The sequence below is a fragment of the Lygodium microphyllum genome, chromosome 19 (assembly GCF_053477565.2).
Source record: "Lygodium microphyllum isolate KBCC chromosome 19, Lygodium_microphyllum_v1.1.10, whole genome shotgun sequence".
NCBI classification, from domain to species: Eukaryota; Viridiplantae; Streptophyta; class Polypodiopsida; order Schizaeales; family Lygodiaceae; genus Lygodium; species Lygodium microphyllum.
The window spans coordinates 100,186,650-100,207,031 of NC_141153.1; the positions used below are offsets into that span (position 1 = coordinate 100,186,650).

General features: G+C 41.8%; 1 protein-coding gene across 4 annotated transcripts in view; it reads left to right on the plus strand.

Annotated features, from left to right (window-relative positions):
* LOC148020202 (uncharacterized) overlaps positions 1-20,382 on the plus strand; it is a 103,762-nt gene that overhangs the window by 50,945 nt on the left and 32,435 nt on the right. For all 4 annotated transcript variants that reach the window (XM_087700926.1, XM_087700924.1, XM_087700925.1 and 1 more), the window contains 2 exons: positions 7,873-7,999; positions 8,079-8,182. In XM_087700926.1, coding sequence (XP_087557052.1) covers positions 7,873-7,999; positions 8,079-8,182 — 231 coding nt within the window. The remainder of the gene's footprint in view (positions 1-7,872; positions 8,000-8,078; positions 8,183-20,382) is intronic.

The following is a 20,382-nucleotide window of genomic DNA, read 5'->3' on the forward strand; positions in this document are numbered from 1 at the left end:
TGAAGACGATCGAGAAGCTCATCTATTCTAATAGGATACTTGTTCTTGACTGTTGATTGATTCAACCCCCGGTAATCAATACATAGTCGAAGTGTCCCATCTTTCTTTTTCTGGAATAGTACTGGAGCTCCCCACGGTGAGTTGCTAGGCCGGATGTAACCCTGATCTAACAATTGCTTGAGTTGTTCCTTCAACTCAATTGCTTCCGGTATGGACATTCTATAAGGTCTCTTTGCAATTGGTGCAGCTCCAGGTACTAGCCTAATCTCATGATCTACTTCTCTTTGAGGCGGAAGTTCAATCAATTCCTCAGGGAATACGTCAGCGTATTCCTTCAGCCAAGAAGGTCCTTCATGAGACTCTTGCTTTTGATCTAACTTGTTGAGTTTGATCAGGTAAACTGGTAATCCTTTTCTGACTCCTTTTATGATCTGAGATACTTTGGCTAATTGGATTCTTGGCACTCCTGCCTCACCTTGAGTTGTGACAAATTCCCTTTTAGAGTTTCGAAAGGAAACTTGACCCTTTCCACAGTGGATGTGGGCGTCGTTGGGCTTAAGCCAATTCATCCCGAGTAGACACTCATGGATACCTAAATTCATGACTCTGAATTTGACTGAAGTCTTCTTTCCTTCCAGAAAGAATTCCACCTTAGCAGTTTGCTTGGTACAAGTTACCTCCCGACCGTTTGCCAACTCCACAAGCAGGGTAGGTGCTTCTACTGTGGTTATTCCTAAACTTTTTGCACATGCTGGCGAGATAAAGGAATGTGTACTGCCACAATCAATCAAGGTTTTGAAACCTTTACCTTGATAGTCCGACGGTGTCTGAATCACCGAGAACTGGTGATTCGGCCCTTTCTTGTGTAAAGCGGCATGGACTGTCGCTTTTTTGAATTCAGCTTCCATAGTCGGATCTTCCTCTTCTTCTTCTTCTTCGCATCTTTGCCTATTGGCAATGCAAGCGGTTCTTCCTCTTCCACGGGTAACGGCTCCTTGACCGCGGCCTGCACCTTGGAAAGGCGTTTGACGATGTCTTCCGCTGAGCTTGGAACATTGCCTCTTAAAGTGACCAGGTTCGTTGTAGTGGAAACATCGGAGGTTTCGGCCATTACTTTGAGTAGGAACAAAGTTGTTGACGCTATTTGTCCTTGCTTTCTTCCTTTGTCCCTGATTATGACCTTGAACTCTCTTCATTTGAGGTCTGAATGCTCCTCTGTTCGGGTCACTATAGGACCAAGTTTTGTTACCCCTTGGTCTAGCTTGCACCTCCTGAATTATAGGCGCCGCTCGAATGAGTGCATCCTGAAGATCTGATGGACGCATAGATTCGAGACGGGTATTTACGGGTGGATTTAAGCCCGCACAAAATTTGGACACTTGCTGCGCCATGTTCATCTGTGGCGCATACTTTAAAAGTGAGACGAATTTAGAGTAGTATGCGTCAAGAGTGAGTCCTAGCTGTTTTAGCTTGTAGAACTCATTCATTTTCTGCGTATGATATGCAGGTGGTAAATATCTTCCCTGCACGGCTTTCTTCAACTTCTCCCAGGTAACGGACCCCTCTGAAATCCCTTGATCCCTGCACCATTGCTTCCACCAAAGTCTGGCTTCGCCGGTGAGCTTTAACTTGGCGAGCATGGCCTGATTAGTAGGTGCAGTACCAGCTGCTTCAAAGTAATCCTCCATGGATTCAATCCAAATTTCAGCATCAGCCTGGACGAATCTGCCTCTCCCGTCAAACTCGGGTGGCTTTATCTGCTTGAGGAGGAACTTATTCTCCTGGGTCACAGGAGTACTTGATGTAGGAGGCAAATTTGGAACCTGTACCTGGGGTCGTGCCTGGATAAAAGTTTTCTTAACGTTATTATATGATAATCGACGTTAGCTTATCTTTCATTTTTAGATCAGCTATCTCGTAAAAAATGTAGCTACTTAACTTTTTAACAACTCTTATGCATAGCCAGATATTGATAAAAAGAAGTCTTTATTTGTATTTACATGGGCATAGCCTTATACAACGTTTCGTGTGATGATAATCCAATCATTACATTCAATTTGGGGAGAACAATGTTGTATTGCATTTGTCTACAGGAACTGTGTAATAGTAGGGTTTTGGGTCATGGATCTTTAGGAATCGATAGTTCATTGGAAGTTCAGGATACCCTTTCCGTTGGAATCCATACTTCTCATGGCGGCCCAACACTTTAATCCTGTCGGCTGGGATTACATGGGTTACTTCCTCATATACATATGAGTTCATTTCAACCCTCCGACCTTGAATATGTAAAGTCGAATTTATATGAGCTTCCACAAAAATGAACAGCTTCACGACTTTCAAGTCTTCCAACCACTTAATCCTCTTTAGGTTGGTCTGTAGATAAGCAAACCGGTGGGCGGCTATATAGTAGATTCCTGAAGACCCCGTCCATCTTCGTTCTATGTATAAAGGTGATGGATTATAAATCTGCTCCAAGATGTTCATCATCCTAATTCTTTGTCTATAAAGGGGAGAATGCATTGCAGTCATAAACATGACCCGAAATACCAAAAACTTGTTCCACGCTTCATAATTCTGCAAGACAGCATTGAAGATGAGCAAATGTTTGGACAGCAACAATTTCTTTACTTCATTTTATTGAGATCTCATAAAAACAATTCCGTTGTTGGTCGGCTCTGATACCAACTGCAACGTGTCCCCTAGTATCATCCAGGACACGTCTTAGCAGTCCATCGGAAAGGATGTCTAGAAAACTCCGCCCGACACTCCCATGGAATGTTACGGGTTTTTGCGATCTAGGTCTTTCCGCGTCTGCCACGTAGTGGAAGTATCCTGGCCGTTCCCACTTAGGATCGACCGGAATTGGGGTTTTCCTGATTGGTTATTAGCTAACAGCAACTAGCGTCAGACCCGAGCGAACTACTTTACGCAGAAACGCGAGGTCCGAAGCGGATTTACGCTGCACTTGGTTCAAGGAGAATGGGAAACGAGAGGGATGCAAGGCTCAACCTCTCTGCCATAAGGCATAGTCCCATTCCGTTCCCCTAAAACAGCGTAAATCGGGTAAGATGTAACTCTAGGTCATCGCTCTCGTTATTCGTTTTGATGATGATGATCATCCCGCTGTTCTTCGAGATTTTTGAGAAAAGTTTCCGGCTAACCGGGACCACCCAACCGTAGGACGGACCCATGGTCCATCCTCCGCACTTTCCTCGGTTTGTTTTAGTTATGTAATTATCTAACACATTAATTTGACATATAACAATCAGTTTCTTTAATTAATCCTGTTAAGCACTGGTTCCTTCACGTAATCTTATCACGCGACATAGAAAAACAATATCAAGCAAGTTCTTTTTTTAACATTTCATCATTTTATCTTTGAAATACAAGGAGTTCCGCCCGTAGGCTTGTCCATAATCCGCCCGAAGGCTATCCAGTAATCCCCAGGGATCACTATTCCAAGCTTCCGCCCGTAAACTAGTATGCGGGCCTTGAGATCCAATCCCGAGTCACGTTAGCCTCTTGTGCAGGACCCGGAAGGCGAGGGATTTACGGCCAGAGTCCCCCCCGGGCACCCAAGCGTCCTCCTACTCCAAGTAGAGCTCAACGGAGAGACCTCTCGCGGCGGGTTCGGTCCACGTTCCCGGCGCGGTGAACAACCCCCTTGGTTAGGGTTAGGCAGGTAGTCGGGGGTAACTGAAACTGCCTCTTCCTTCAGGCCTTTATCCTGAAGTATAGGTACTCATCTAATTTGTAATTCATAATTCAAATAGAGCCCTAAAATCTCTAGCAAGCACAAACATTTCCATTAATCAACCGTGTTGTTTGGCAAACTGCTAAGGAAGTGTTCTTCCCTTTTTGAGTGTATCAGCACTCGTTTCCAAGGTGTCTTGTAAATTGGCAAGATCCTTTACATTCTGGTGTAGGGCGTACCTTATTAACCCAACTTGGTCAACCCTAAAGTTCCTTAGATATGCTAGTTTCCGGTTTACAACTTTCCTTATTTAGAAGGATATCCAAAAATACGTCCTTTTGCAAGATAACTTACGTAGGGATCTGCCCTCCTTATTGAGGATTTTTACCCTTCCTCCTTATGAATCAATCACAAGACTAAATGATTTCGTACTTGCTGCGCAAGTCCTGCGATGGAATAATCCGTTTTAGATTCTTTAAGCTGACTTATGTCGGCCTAGGGTTTCTTCTTAAGTATCTCGGGGACAGCCCTAGTTTTTTATCTTTACGAATTTCTTTGACCCTACAATAAGGAAAGTAATCAAGTGCTTAGGATATGAATATTTCTATGTTTAGATTGGTTTGGATATCTTTTGGAAGGTAATATTAATCGTCTTGTCACAGTTTTGTTATCCTTGTGATAATTTACTTTTCAGTTCAATTTAAACTTCCTTTTTCCTTGCAGATAAACTCATGCCAAATAACAAACATTTCCGTTGCTAAGATGTACAATTAGCAATGATAACTTCCTAATAACTTGAGCAACGAAAGAAACCTTTCATGAGTTTAATCATTTACAATGATTCGTTGCGAAAGGAATAAGACTAATGGTGCAAGATATAACTTCTATACCTTTAGGATTTAACTAAAATATACTACTATGGATAATCTTGCTCGTAATTTCTAATACTTGATGCAATTCGAAGGAAACTAAGTTCTATACATTATCATTCATTCAAATAAGCTAAACTCCTTCATTACAAATAACTTGGACAAATATATCCTATCCCTAACAATTTCTCTTTGCATGATCGACTTAAAACGGAATTAAAGCCAAGAAGAAAAACCTGGTTTTGGGGTGAGATATCCACATGGATACCGGGAGATGACCCTCCCGCAGCTACGCCTTGGACTTTCTTAGGAGGCATCGCAATTGTAGTCCGTTGAACGTGGAAGCAGCTTTACACTTCTTTCGGAAAAACACTCAGCACTCTCTTCCCTTTTTCAAGTGGGGGAAGAAGAACAAAACTCCAAGGTATTTTTCGAGTTTGAAGGAAAGGCTAAGGACAAATTCTCTTGGGAAAAAAAAGGCCTTACAGAATTCTAAGGGAGGAACTCCAAGGGGGGAAAGTAGCCTTAAAGGTTATTGAAAAAGGGGACCTAACGAGGCCTTAGGAGAAGATATAAGGGGTAAGTCCGAGGGTTATAATGAGCAAGGGCCCTAAGGGGGAAATAAAAACTGGGAAGATAAGATCTTTAAGGTCAAAAAACCCTTTTATGGGGGGGAAATCTCCAATCCAACACGGGGGGGGGGGGGGGGAGGGATAAGACCTTTTAAGGTCTGAGTTGTTTTGGGGGGAAAAGGGAATTTAAAACGTTTGGGGGGGGGGGGGGTGGGGGGCGGTTTTCCAAAAAACCATGGAAAGGGGCTAAGGGGATTTTTAAAACCTGGGGGGAAAGGCAAGGGAAAGGCTTTGTTTCCCGGGGTAAGAATCCCTTTGTTTAAGAACGCAAGGGGGGGAAAGGGGGCTTAAAGGAATTAAAACCGGGGGGGGGGGTGAAAAAAGGGGTAGTAGGGTATAGGAAGGGGGTTAAAGAGCCCCCCCCTTTGGAAGCTTCCAAGCTTCCAGAAGCTTGGGGGGTGGTTATGACCGTCATTCTTGACGGTGCAATGGAGGCGGCTCCTCCCTCCCTCGACGGCGTCACCTATCCACTGGCCAGGCAGCCAGCAACAGCGAGTCCGTCCCTTCTCAGTCTTCAAGCGACAGCGCCCTCTCCCCTCGTCCTCACATATCTCCTTCCTCTCTCCCTCACGGCTAACAGCGTCTTGATCTCCGGCGGCCCCCCCTTCAGCCTGCGGCCCCTGATTTAAATAGGGGAGGGGAGGGGGATCCTCCCTCCCCTGCGTGGCATCACACATGCCTTCCCCCTCACTCCAAGCTCCACCAAGGAGCTTAATCGCTCCTTCTATTTCCCTCCCCCTCCAGCTCGTCAGTCGGCTGGGGGGATAAGGGGGAATAACAAAAAAAAAATTCATTTTTATTTGAGGCAGTTCACGCGTGTGTTTCTTTTAGCAAATCGGAATATTTCAGTATCGGGTGGTGCCTTCTACCACATGTGAGATAGTGTGGCTTCGTAGGCTCTTGGAGGAGCTTGGCTGCCTGTAGACAGGTCCTACTATTCTTCAGTGCAACAATGAAAGTTGCATTCCCTTGGCCAGGAACCCTGTGTTTCATGCTCAGACAAAACACATTGAGATCCAGTACCATTTCATTTGGGAGAAGATTTTTGATGAGACTATTGCCTTGGTCTACTACAAGATAGAGGACAATCTTGCAGACTTGTTTACGAAGGTGCTTCCTTAGGCTTTACTTCGACATCACTCCAGATCCCTTGGCTTTTTGCCTTGTCCAGGATCTGAGAGGGGGTGTTAGAGATTGGCATTCCCTGGACAGGCAGTTCTAGTTCTGAGCAGTTTTCTGCAGTCATACCAGGCAGGCCATGTGGCAGGCAGTCCGTACAGCTGATGCAGGCCGGTCAGGTGCAGGTTGGGGACAGCAGCTGTAGAGTTAGCTGCATTTAATGCAGCCAACCTGCATTACTTATTGTGTTTTTTGTTGGCTATTTATTGGGTGCAGCCTCCACAAACTCACTCAGTTCTGATCTGAGGTTTCCAGGCTGCTGATCGTGGAGACTGCCCTCGGGGTTCACGGAGCGTGAGATCTTTGAGGTGGAGACATACACAAACATACTCTTTGCACCCGTGTACATATTTTCATCCTTATACAGCATTCTTCATTGCAGATTTTCTGTGTTCTACTGCCTCTTTCTCTCTCTCTTCTCTCTCTGTCACTTTTTGTCTTGGTCATACGCTTCTGCACTGCTGCACTCTGACAGCATTGGGCTGTGCTTTGTGTTAAGCCCTAGATAGACCACTTATGACCTAAGTCTACGCATCAGTATGAGGTGTAAAGGAATGTTTATGGTTCATAGGATATGCATTTAGTAGCTATGACTCCAAGGATGGCTGAAGCACATGTATGTCTTATTTGATTGATGATTCTTTTGGGAATGTGCACTGATGGGAACTGATTCACCTTATTTGTGTCTTTATATTTGGTTTTGAATAATATTAGTATGTGTTTGCACTTAAGCTGTTCAGGTTCAGGGTTGCTGTTCTGCAGTCCTGACAGGTTTCAGGTCTGAGATTGCAGCATGTTATTATGATTTCTACATATTGTTTTGGACCTATACAATACTAGAAAAATTTGCTTGGTATTTTGTTATTTTTGGACCACAATTCAACAGAGAAGGGCTAAGAAAGTGATGCAGAGTTAGAAGGGGCTTAATATACTTGTGCCATTGCAAAAGATGAAATATGGTGGAGTTTGGTGCATGACTCTTGAATTCCAGTGATTTGCACATTGAGTGCTTAAGGAAGTTGGGCATCCCCTTGTGGGAGTAAGTGGAGTGATTGCTTTCTCATATGTAGTATGAAAGAACGCAATAGGTTGAAGGCCTTGAACAGTGAAAGGCTGATAACTTCGCAATTAATCACAAGAGCTGGATGAAGTGGCTCTATTCTGGGGGCACCCTCATCTTGATGATAAAGGACAGTCCGATATGTTAAGTAATCTAAGAAATATGGTATCACAAAAGGAAAAAGCATGTGTCCATGCATCCAAAAACTCGTTGGATCTTATATTTTCCAACACCATCACAATGCTTGCTTTTGATCATAAACTAGTGGGCTATAAAATATGACTGTTTGATGATACATTTTAGGGAAGATTGTGTATTGTCATACAGCATGATGGTTATGTGTTGTGTCTAAACTGAAATGCTTTACCTTATCTTCTATTCCATACTAAAAGCTTGAAGTGCTTGACGCCTTCTTTTTTCTTTTTGGTGCATCAGTAGGATTATCTGCGGAAAAACAACTCAGGAAAGCTTCTTTGGCAAATTTTTGGATCAAAGTCGGTTTGTCTCTGTATTTTTGGTATTCAAGAACATGAAGATGCAATGTGGGATGCTATAAGAAATGCAGGTTTGCAACAGTTTTCGTCTTGCCTTTTGTGATTTAAGCATTCAAACATAGAGTATTAAAAAGCTTAAGTTTTATACAGGCCAGGCAAATGTTTGGTTGCTGTACCCAGAAGGCACTATGGTGAACTACCGGGTTGATGAAATCAGAATCCCTGAAGATTCAGTGGCTCTCACACAACCTATGGTAATATATTATCTATCTGCTGACTTAGTCACACACTATGCCTGGTTATGCATCACCTTCTTGCTTAATGACGTGCTTGCTTTCTCATTTTAGGACTGCCCTTGGTAAGACTTTTAACTCCCTCTCAACTCGGTCTGCGAAATGAATCTAGTTGTTATTTTGTATTTTGAAGGTAGTGATCCAGAAGAGCTGAACAAATAGGGTGTTCTATTGAGCATGCTACAATAATTATTTCTCAAGTCATATGCTGATTGGATCTGAAGTAGATCAGCTTTACTCTTGATTGAATACACTCAAGACTTGCAAAGGAGATGGTTCAGTGCAAACTTGATCAAGTTGAAGTGATTGGTATACTTGCATGTGTTGTTTGACTTTTTAGATCTTCCAATGCTGAGATAGCTCAAACATTAAACAGGTTGTGCAGACTTTCTTTGTTACTTCCTTTGTGCATATTGATCTTTTGATATCCAGCCTTCACACCATCTGCAGTCCCTCTTCACCTTCTCCTGCCAACTTGGGACTGTCCTCTCCACCTCTGCTATGTGTCTCTGCCTCTTCTCCATTTCATTCCATACCATAGTGTGAACTTGATTTGTTAATTGTGTTGTTCATACATCTCTGTGCACTCTGTTAACCCTCCGGTTGTCACATGGTATCACAGCTGGGTGCTCTTTACACTTGAGCTACTGTGAGCATCAGAGATTTTTAGAGCACATGCTGATATTTGATGTCTCAGCTGTTTTCCTTGAAGCTTTCACCATCAATGCCTGTGCCCTCTCATCCTGTTTCCTCATCTGTAAAGGCTCTAAGAGATGGTATCATCATCCTTCACCTTTGAAGGCCACAAATCCTCACCATATTCCCTCTTCATCTTGGGACACAGTTTGACAGAGTACTATTTGAATAGCTTTGCCATTGGTCTTAGTGTTGCCCATCCTCACTTTGATTTCAACGTCCTTAGCCAATGCCTTCAAAGGTGGAGTACAGTTGGGGGAGTCAGCGTGGAGAGAATCTAGAGCTCCTTGTTGGGGAGAAGACACCTACATGGATATTGGTGATGTTACACTTATCGTGTTCCTCTTGGAAAAGCTTTGGTGTGAAAAGTGTCTTACACACAGGCACTTTTTACCTTCATGCTGGGGAGGGACTTTTCCCCTGTGCGATTGCCTTCTTGGTGGTGGCACTTTAGTACCTTAAATGTTGTGTACTTGCACTTGTACTCATTGTCAAGTGATAATCTTCCAGCACACATGCATGCATCTGTACGTGTACACACTCTCTCCCTATGTCTCATGATTGTGTGTCTACTTTGTGTGCATGTATGAGCTTTGCACCAAACCCAATAGTTGATCTAGAGGGCCTACCTAGCTGCCTTGTCGCGCACCCTTGCCATGTTGAGAAACCACATCATTCCGTATAGTTTCCCTTATTCGTTCCCATTTTTGGTTTCAATTTTCAGCCCCAAAAAGGCTTTCTAGGGTCTTTTGAGAGTGTCAGAGTGTCGTACGAGAGACTTTAGTGGTAAGACTCCAGACTGTTTGTGCCTATGTATACGGCATCTCCCATACATTCTTCACTTGTACTAAACACACTCTCTCACTTCTTCCGAGACTTTATTCTCTCCTCTCTCCTTTCATCATCTTCTTCAGGTGCCATGTGAGCTTCAGCATCAAGTTTGCGTTTGGAGCCCATCCTACTAGCGTCAGCTTCTTCACCCTGGTGACAACTCATCTCTACCTCATGTCAGCATCCCCAACTTGACGATAGCTTCCTTCACTTGTGGACACTTCTCCTTCACTTGGCGTCTGTATCATCAGCTTGGCATCAACTTTCTAGACTCCACACATTTGCGTTTTGGTTCTTGGCCACTCCCCTTCATCATGCGTTAGACTTCCAACTGGGGCTTCCATCTTCAGAGACTGCCTACATTTGCATTTTATGTTTCTAGCTCTTCCTTCACATCTGACGTCACTCCAGAGTAGTTGGCGTCAGTCTTTAGGCCTACATTTGGAGACTCAAAGGCTCCTCATCCTTCGATAGTAGTCCCCCTGCTCTAGGTATCACCAATCATCAGTCGTGAGTTGTGGATTCAGAGGCTCCACTTTGAGGGCAATGTCCCTGCTCTAGATGACACTTCATCATCCCTGCTTTTGTGGACTCAGAGGCTTGTTCAGTAGTCTTCTTGCTCTAGGGCATAGTTGCATTCGTACTACATACGGACTAGTTCATTCTGTATGGTTCGTACCGTACCGTACGGTATGTTTTCGCACCATTTTGTACCAAAAAAGGGCTATTTTTGGCCTCTGAAGACTAGACCGTATAATATCTTTCAACTCCTAAGCCTTATGTTTATTATCATAATTCCAAGTCTCTCTCTCTCACACACACACATACACACACACACACACTCTCTCTCTCTCTCCCAACTTTCAAGTTGAGTATGCAATTCCAAGAGCATTCCTTTCCCCCCCCCTCTCTCTCTCTCTCTCTCTCTCTCTCTCAGAGCAGGTTAGAGATCCGCAAGATCATCAGGATGGATCTTACCCAGTTGGATATTAGGCGGACATGGTTGATGCAAGGGCAGGAGCTAGGGACAAAGATGGCTTTCTACCGCGTGCATTTCCTTCATACTACAGATGATGGATTTATTGTTCACCCGAGATACATAGACACCCACCTTTCCCATGGGATTAGATGTACTATTGGCCAGTTGCGCACCTCCTCACATTAACAAGAGATTGAAACTGACAAATATAGATCCATCCCACTAGAGGAGCGCATATGCCAGATATGCCAATTAGAGCCAGAGACAGAGGAGCATTATATTTGCCGCTGCCCGACGTATTATGAGGTCCGTGGTCGTTTCCACTGTTTCTTTAGAGACAGATTTGGACCACTATCCAGAGTCATGGATTTTACCGATCAGCGATGCCTTGGCCTCTTTTTTCTTGAGATACGATAGCTTCGCAACATGCACCTTAGGAGTATAGCTGCTCCAGGACATCGAGGCCCTTCACAGAGACAGCTCACAGACTTCTTTGCAAAGGAGACTCAAAAGACTTCAATACAGTTACAGCCACAGTCCACACGAGAGCCTCTCTCATCGCCATAGTCCACACACAGACAAGGAGTACTAATTGATCGAGCCGTTCATCTTAGCCAATCTAGACATCCTAGGCCTCGGCACAGACATCGACGACACCTTCATAGGCGGATACAGGGGATTATTGCTCGAGCTAGAGCTAGGTCCTCCATACCCACATGAGATTGTACCATTTGGAGCTCATTGTTACTAGATAGAGCTCTATGTTTTAGACATAGCTATAGTCTTTCTTATTTTGCTTTGTGCTACATACATATTTTGCCCAAATAGTTGTACCATCATACACATGATTGTAACTCATGGTCTCATAGGTCATTTTGGTCTTTTGTAGATGTTAGTATATCATTTCATTTCATTTCATTTCTCTTCAAACTAACTGCCAAGTCTCTTTTTTTTCGTAAAACTGCCAAGTCTCTCTCTCTTTCTCTCTCTCGTCACACACACACACACACACAAACACACACACACACACACACACACAAAAGAATGAAGAGCTTGTTTGTCCATTCACCCTAAACTTTGCTTTGTTCTTTGAAGTTTGATGTATTACATATACACTTCCATCTGTCTTCTAGTAGCACATTGCGCATGTTGTGCATGAGGTTTTTCCTTGTCATCCTCATGTATTCATCCTATTAACTCAAGTGACATTGCTATTTCAGCTCTAAACATGTGTTCTATTATCTATAATCCAAAATAACTAAGTTTTTGTTTTTTTTTTCTTTTTCGTACTAATATCGTACCGTACTGTATCGTACCTTTCGTACGTGACAACCCTGCTCTAGGGCATCCTTCATTCTATGGCACCCTTGTATTAGATTAACTTCATTATTTCATTTCATTCATTTTAGTTTCTCTTCTCTTCTCTTCCCAGTGTTTGCCGTACACACTCTATGTTTCTCCCTAGATGCATCCTTCATAGTCTGGATTACTTATCGTTCTCTTTAGCATCCAAACACCTGGGCCGGACTTGATAGGGTCTACATTTGTCAGAGTGATTCTTTTCTTCCTGCAGTCATTGATATGTGGGTGAAGCGACAGCATGTCTTGTCAGATCACTATCCTTTGGTTTTGGATTTGACCCACAAACCTGTTCATGCCTTTAAGGCTCTCCTTGCTCGTTTGCCTCTATGTTTCATCCAATCTTTTTTGCTGCAAAATCAGTTTTTGGAATTTATTCAACAATTGATTGCTTCTTTTAGCTGGAGGGTCATATTTGGAGGGATGGAAGCATGGGCTGTTTTTAGGGATAATGCATGAGCGTTGTCGCGACAGTATGGTATTCAGCATGCTTCCTCTTTAGAGTTGAATTGTAGCATGCACAATCTTTGTTGGCCCACTCGTTGTCTCTGTATTAGTCAGGGGATACTACTGATGACTTGCTCATATGCATTGAATGGTTGAAATGTAGAGTTTAATCTCTTTAAGAGGAGGAATATGCTAAATAGAAATAGCTGGCCCAAACAAAAGCTTTGAATGATAATAACTGTCAATCTCATTAGTTTTTTACTCTTTTATGCTAGAAATATGCTCGGGAAGATATTGTGCGTTTGTTGGATGAGCAAGGTATTATGGTGACTAGTCCTGCTTCCATCATTCAAATGTGTGTTGATTTTTATAAATCTTTGTTGGGTCCACAAGAGATTCTTTCTGATGCTGTTTACTCTGCTTGTTAATACATTTATGATTTGGTTAGTAATCAGGTTAAGCCAAAATTAGTTAATTTGATGGAGGCTGATATTTTAGAGGGTGAAGTGGAGGATGTGCTGTTCCATTTACCACGAAGGAAAATCCTTGGCTGGGATGGGCTTTCTAATGAGCTATTTTCAACCCATGTTGAGCAGCTTAAGGACCCATTAACTCGCCTGTGTTAGCAAGTGTGGAATTTTGGTAGGATGCCTTCAGACTAGAAGATTGTTGTCATTCGGTTATTGCATAAGGTTCCCTCTTTGACCTCTTTGAAACAATGGAGACCCATTTCTGTTATGGGTTCTTTGTATAAAATCTTCTCTAAAATCATTGCCAACAAATTGCCAAAAGTATTTCCGCACTTGATTCATCCACGTCAATATGGTTTCAAGGGTCGATAATATAATGCATAACATTTTGAATGTTCAACTGGGGATTGATTATGCCAAAGTCTCAAGCCAGTAGGTTGTTATGCTTCAACTTGATCTTGAAAAGGCATTTGATCATGTCAGCTAGTCTTTCTTGTAGCAGCTAATGTCCACCATGGAATTTGGTCCTTGCATGATTTCTCTTGTTGATACCATTAGTCAGGGTGTTGTGGGTCGTATTGCACTTAATGGAGGGATCACATATGAAATTGGCTTGTCTCGGTCTCTTCGGAAAGGCTGCCCTCTCAACCCTTTGCAATTTGCTTTGGTCACTCACTCGATGCTCTCATTGTTGGATAAGTTGACTGATCAAGGTGAGATTGTTGGTTTGTCTCTTCCTAGTGGTACCCAACTTTTGGGTCAATCTTTGACTGATGATTCCTTTATGTTTCTTAAGGTTGATTGCACTAATGTTAATTGGGAAATGGCTATGTGGAACCTTTTTGCTTTAGCATTGGGACTTCATATTAATGCTTAGAAATCTACATTGCTTTCTTGTACGGTGAATGATTTGCAAGCTTTGGGTTGGCATGGAGTTGTGATTTCTAAAGGAGATATAATCCGATACTTGGGCTATCCTATTGGTGTGGATGTAGCTCCCTGTACCTTGCTTGATTGGATGTCATCCCGTATTCATGATCGGTTCATGTACTGGAAATCTCAAGGCTGGCCTCTTCATGTGAGACTTGAAGTTGCTCAATGCATCATGATCAGTATGATCTCGTTTTTTTTGCCATTGCTTCCTTGGACTAAGAAGTCTCTTTTGAAATTGGTTTAGCCTATCCGATTCATGTTGTGGGAAAAGAAAGGGAATCGTTTGGGCCAGGTGCGGATTTCATGGTACTATGTGACTACTCCTAAAAGGATAGGAGGAGCAGCTTTATTGGATGTTAATTTGCACATGGTTGCTTTGAGACTAGCACTTTTGTAGGCACTATGTGTAGAGAGTCATCCCTGGTTAGATATTGCAAATTTTTTCATAGAAAAGATTGGCATCTCTCATGGTAGCACGGTTATTCAATCACATACAATATCCAATCCTCACAAGATGAGCCCAACTTTATTACCCTCACATTCCAACATTTGTTCATAAACGATATCTGTTGCATGTCTTGCTATTTATCGAAAAAGTAGTATATAGTGTAACAATGAAAAAGAGAATCCATAAATTGTACATGCAAAAGAAATAATGCATAGGGAGAGGAATCAACCATGAAAATGTAAGAGTAACAATGATTGAGCATCATTATATGCACTCCATAGAGTCCCTCTCAACTTTCATTTACAAAAAAATGGGATGGCCTAAGAATGAATGATAATGAAGTCGATCAGGCCTTAGATGTGTGTGGACTTGTGAAATATGTTGAGAAATATATAATATCCTAAATCTATATGCATATGTATGAGAAGAGATAAAGTAAGTGTGTGTGTAGTGTGACTTAAGAGAGAAAAGTTAGATTAAGTGTGTGTGTGTGTGTATAGTTACTTAAGAGAGAAGAGTCAAGAGATACTATCCGCTTTTTTATCTCTATTGGTGTATTAGAGAAGGAGGAGAGAATGAAGAATGAAAAAGAAGAGGAAGACTATTGAGCTCTCAATCTTACCCATCAATCTTTTGTCGTGTCCATTCTTGAGTTCTTGATTATCACCATTTGGTATTAGAGTAGAAGCTTGGATTTGGAGCGTGTTTGGAGATTGGAGTGCGTTGAATCGATGACTACAATAAATCTAATGCCTGCTGTCCATTACTCAAAGAGTTACAAATCTGACTCTAATCAACCTTGAATTAAGTGGATGAAAAGGAGCCTGGCGACAACATGGTGAAGGCCTCATGAATCAGGGGGTGGCCAGCTATTGGCCCCCTAAAACACGAGTGGTCACCTTGTTATAAAAATCAATAAAATAGTTGACTAAAAACATAGAATCACATAGTAGAGAGGAGAGAAGAAGAAATATATGACTGAATTATAGGGAGTAGTGGCAGCCAGCAACACATTCAATACAGGCACTTCGACATGGAGCTAATTGACCCAACCACCCCTAAGCTATATTCATGTACATGACGGATCTCTATCACAATCACAATTTTAATCTCAATCTTACTCACAATCTCGTTCTCATTAACAATCTTAGATAATTTGAGTGAAAAAACGTCTCCAATGTGGACCTTTTCTGTAAGAGTGTGGCAAATTGAGAATAATGAGAGTTTTAAGATTAGAACCATTGCTTTTTTTGGAATCACTATTTTCTTTTAAAGCAAGTTTTTAGGTTAGCCCGTCTTTACACTAAGCTTTTAGGTTAATTCACTCTTTACATCTCTCTTTCCACCCTTCTCTCTTTATATATTCAAATTTAGATGGATTACTAGAACTCTTGTAATGTTTAATCATCATAAATAGAGTAAGAGAAAAGTGCAATTTTACAATTAAGACACTTGGTTCTCATAGCGAAGAGTCGTATAATAATTCACTTTTATTTCATAACCAAAACTATGTACTATTGATAGCATCCATGATGCTTATGAAAACTTATCTTATGATTTAATACGCGTTCTTTGTTCTTTGTTGTCCTTCATAGTAATAGGTTTTAGATCCTTGCATACAAAGATCATTGTTTATCTTCTTCCCCTTTGCCACCTTTGCCTTCAAACCATTGAAATAGCAATCATAAACGTCTTCAAGTACTTTGGCTCTTTAGACTTTAGATCCTTGCAAGCTTTCTTTTGTTGGTCTACTTCTAAGTCATACTCTTACTTAGAGATTGCATTTAAACACATTTAAGTTCTGATAATGATAAGTAAATTTTTCATTCACATACTCATTTACACTCTCATTCTCATTCTCATCTATGTCTCTTGCAAAACATTTGTAGGATCTTCTCTCCAAAGAGGCTTAGTCTCATCTAGATCTCCCCTCTAAAGAGGCTCAATCATCTTAAGGTCTCTCAAAAGAGTTTCAATCATTATCAACAATATAACATCGTAAATATATCTCATCTCATAAGATGAAGATTCTCATCTCTGTGTTTCCATAATATCTATCATAACATTTATATTTAGAACTTTACCATAGAATATAAATCACGTCGTCAAAATATCAACGTTCTATATATCTTCACTATGATATGTATTATATTTGCATCTATAGAATGAGACTTCTTTGATATTCCATAGTAGGAGAATAACAATCGTTGTAATATTACATTATCTAATTGCAAACTCAAAATCAAAAAGAGTTTTCCTTCCTTCCTCACTCTCTCTCTATCATAGTTGCATGTATATTCTCTAACTTAATCTACATTGAATAAAAAGCATATTACTTACCTTATTGCCATGTGAGGCATTTTAAAGCCCATAGAACAGGCTTTGTGTGAAATATGGAGGGAGGGTGGAGGAGAAGGCTGCTCTGAATGATGAAACTGTATGAAAGGGCTTAGTGACTTCGAGTCTTCACAATAATCACACCGCCATTTAGAGGAGTGATAGAAAACCTCCTCGTTCAAGTCATCATAGCCTTGGAATCGGGGATCAGACACCTTTGTATAGCCTGCAAACACACAAAAGTTATTGCATTTTGCTATAGGAAAGCCCGAACAGAGGGAAAATCAGCAACACCTGCAAGAAAAGAGTTTTGGATGTCCCGCCTTTGTCATATGGCACCTGTAATATGCAAAAACATGTGTTTTTTGCAGCAAATAGAAGGCTGAAATTTGAGTTTTCAGCAACAATGTGGTCTCCTCTTTGGCTAGAAACTTCGTGTCCTCACATAGGCAATGATTCCATGTGAGAGTGTGCAATGGAAGAGATATCATGAACACTGAGATAAAAGGAGAGGAGAAGAGGAAGAAGAAAGAGAGGAGAAATCTTCACTGAACAATGAAGGAAAGTTGAATACAATGAGGACTGATCAGTCTGTACATGCAGCCCAAGGCATTAGTGAGGGCACCGAATCAGGCTGGATAGTGATAACAGCAGTTGTGATGGTGTCGGAGATGGTGACGGAGAATGTGCAGCCTGCAGTCCATGACGGAGACGGAGAAGACTGCAGCCAACTGTTAGAGCACTTTCAAGAGATAGAGAAGAATGATTTTCCCAGCCAGCTCGACTGCAATAAATAGCAGAAACTCTGCAAAACCGGTCAATGGCTGAGCTAGCCGACACATGTTGGGCCTCTATCTGTGATCCATGCTACAACTCCCTAGGTTGCTACCGTGGTCTTTGTTATGCCGTGAAATATTAACTTGAGGGCTCTCCTTTAAACCTCATGGGCTCTAGGGCAGTCCCACAAGCAATATCTTTGTATCTCCACTGGCTCGTTGCTGCTCGCACATGCTACTAGGTCGTGCTTATTTGTATTCTTCTCCTTAGTCTAGTAGTGTAGCCAAAGAAGATCACATTGCAAGGTCTATCAAGGAATGGATCCCTCCACATTTACTCTCTTGGATCCCATTGTGAAAGGTTGAGCAAGAGTGAGAGTGAGAAAATCACAAGCGTAAGCAAGAGCTATGCCTGTGGAGGTTTGAACTCAAGAGAGCAAGACCGCTATGTGGGAACTCCAATCATCATAATGTGTGACGTGCCTTCCCTTCACTATTCCATAGTAAAGAATAAAGATGACAATGATGTGTGCCGCCACTTGCAGTATGCAGGTGTATGGGCACTAAGTACAAGACAACCTCTCACTCGAAGGCGAATGTGTTGGGAGTAAGGAGTGAAAAATATAAAATGTACATGTAAGTATAACTAGATGAGGAAAGATATCATCTCATCCTACACCCATCATCTTCCTAAAGAAGACATAACATTCCATTGGGAGACTTTTAGTAAGTAGATCAATAGGATTCTCGTTTGTAGAGATCTTGACAAGCTCTATCTACCTATCCTCAATAACCTCCTTGGTAAAGTGATAGTACATCTCAATATGCTTGGTCTTCGCATGGGAGACTGGATTTCCAAATGTAGGGTAGAAGTCATAGAAGCAATACCAAGGTCTACAACCCAATGACCTAACCATAGGATCTTCTTGCAAGCCTCAGGGCTGCAATATACTCATCTTCGATAGTAGAAAAGGTAGTGTATTTTTGTACCCTAGACATCCAAGACATAGCACCTCTACCAAAGGTGAAGACATAACCTTCCTACTATCTACACGTCTTGTATAATCTGAGTGAGTGTAGCCCACGACTCCATTATCTTGGTTGCCATAGCAAAGACACAGATTTGCATTGCCCTTAAGGTATCTCATGATACCCTTCACAACGTGCCAATGTTGCTAGCTAGGTATTGGCATATAATGAGCGACAACTCGCATTGCAAATGCTATGTAAGGTCTAGTGGCTATCATGGCATACATGTATTGAGCTAAAAATTCATTACATACGATTAATTCTAAAACATAAAAACTACCAAAAGTTTTATTGAACAGGGAGCAATTCTCGAGAGTTTCTGTATGCTATGTGAAAACCCTAGCATATCTTCGCATGGTATCAAAGTCGGTGCTCTTGTAAAGAGTATATTGCGGATATGAACTTTACTGATTATTTGTAACTTTTATATAGATGGCAGCATTGACATCTATGGGATCTTCATCATCCTCAGCAGGTACTTCGTCAACAACTGGACGAAGTCGAAGCACTACTTGGTCATGGTGGGATGAGGTAGATGCAAGGGTACCATTGAGAGGTGGAGGGGCTCGCCCTTGAAAATGCAAACTTTGCTCTTATGCTCGCACTAGTGAGGCTAATAAAGTAAGAGCCCATCTTCTACATGAGGAGGGGAAAGAGGTGTGTTTTGTACCAATGTATCAATTGAGAAAAGGGAGGAGTTACTTGACCGCATAGCCACTTCTATGGGGATTTCACACTTTCAAGGAGGACGCCAAACATAGCAATGGATCCAACAACATGGACTTCAAGGCTAGAAGGGCATGGTGCTTCATGCAAAAGACCACCAAGATTAGTGGCTACGCAACCTTCTCGTGGGCCATCAGTGGCAGCAGGTCGTGGTATTAGATAGAGTTCTTTGCACACTTCATGGGACCCAAAGGAAAAAGAGGAAACAAATGCAGCAGTGGCACATTTTTTCTACCATGACCATATTGCATTCAAATCAGCCAGGTCACCTTATTTTTTAAATATGGTGACAAAGATTGTAGAGTATGGACCCATATATATCAAGACTATATTGCTTCAGAAGGAGAAAGCAGCCATAGAGATTGCAACAGCAAATATTCACAATCAATGGGCAAGAAATGGAGTGACATTGATAGCAGATGGATGGAGTGATACACGCTATAGGTCCATACATGGTGTTGTTGCATATTCTCATGGGGATGTATACTTCATTGGTAGTCATGATGCTTCAAAGACTAGAAAGAGTGCAAATGTATTGGCATCCGAGTGGTGCGAGGCAGTGCAGGCTGTTGGGGTAGAAAATATAGTGCAGTTTGTGGTAGATGGTGAACCTACAAAGAAGGCAGAATGAAACATTTTAATGGCAATGTATCCACATATCACCTTTAGTCCATGCATGGCGGATTGCTTAAATAACTTGTTGAAGGATATTGGGGACTTGCCATGGATTGTATCTCTTGTCACATTTATATGTAATCATCAGTACTTGCATGCTGAGTTTCGCAAGAGAAGTGACAAAGAACTTCTCAAGTACTTGGATACATGATTTGTATATAACTTTCTTATGCTTGGTCAATTGCACTATTGCAAAAGTGCAATTAGGGAGCTATTTGCTAGTGATGAGTATGAAAATTCGAATGGAGCTGCTACTACTATTGTTGTGTTTTGTAATGTATATGTCTCTGATAGAGATTTTTGGGATGAGGTGAATCGCACCAACCAAATGGTTGATCCTATCATACACATGTTGAGACTTGCAAATGGCATGGATCCATGCATTGGGAAGATCTATGAAGGTATGGATCGCATGATTGAGAAGTTGGGGAGTTTGGAACCAAATGTAGACAAGT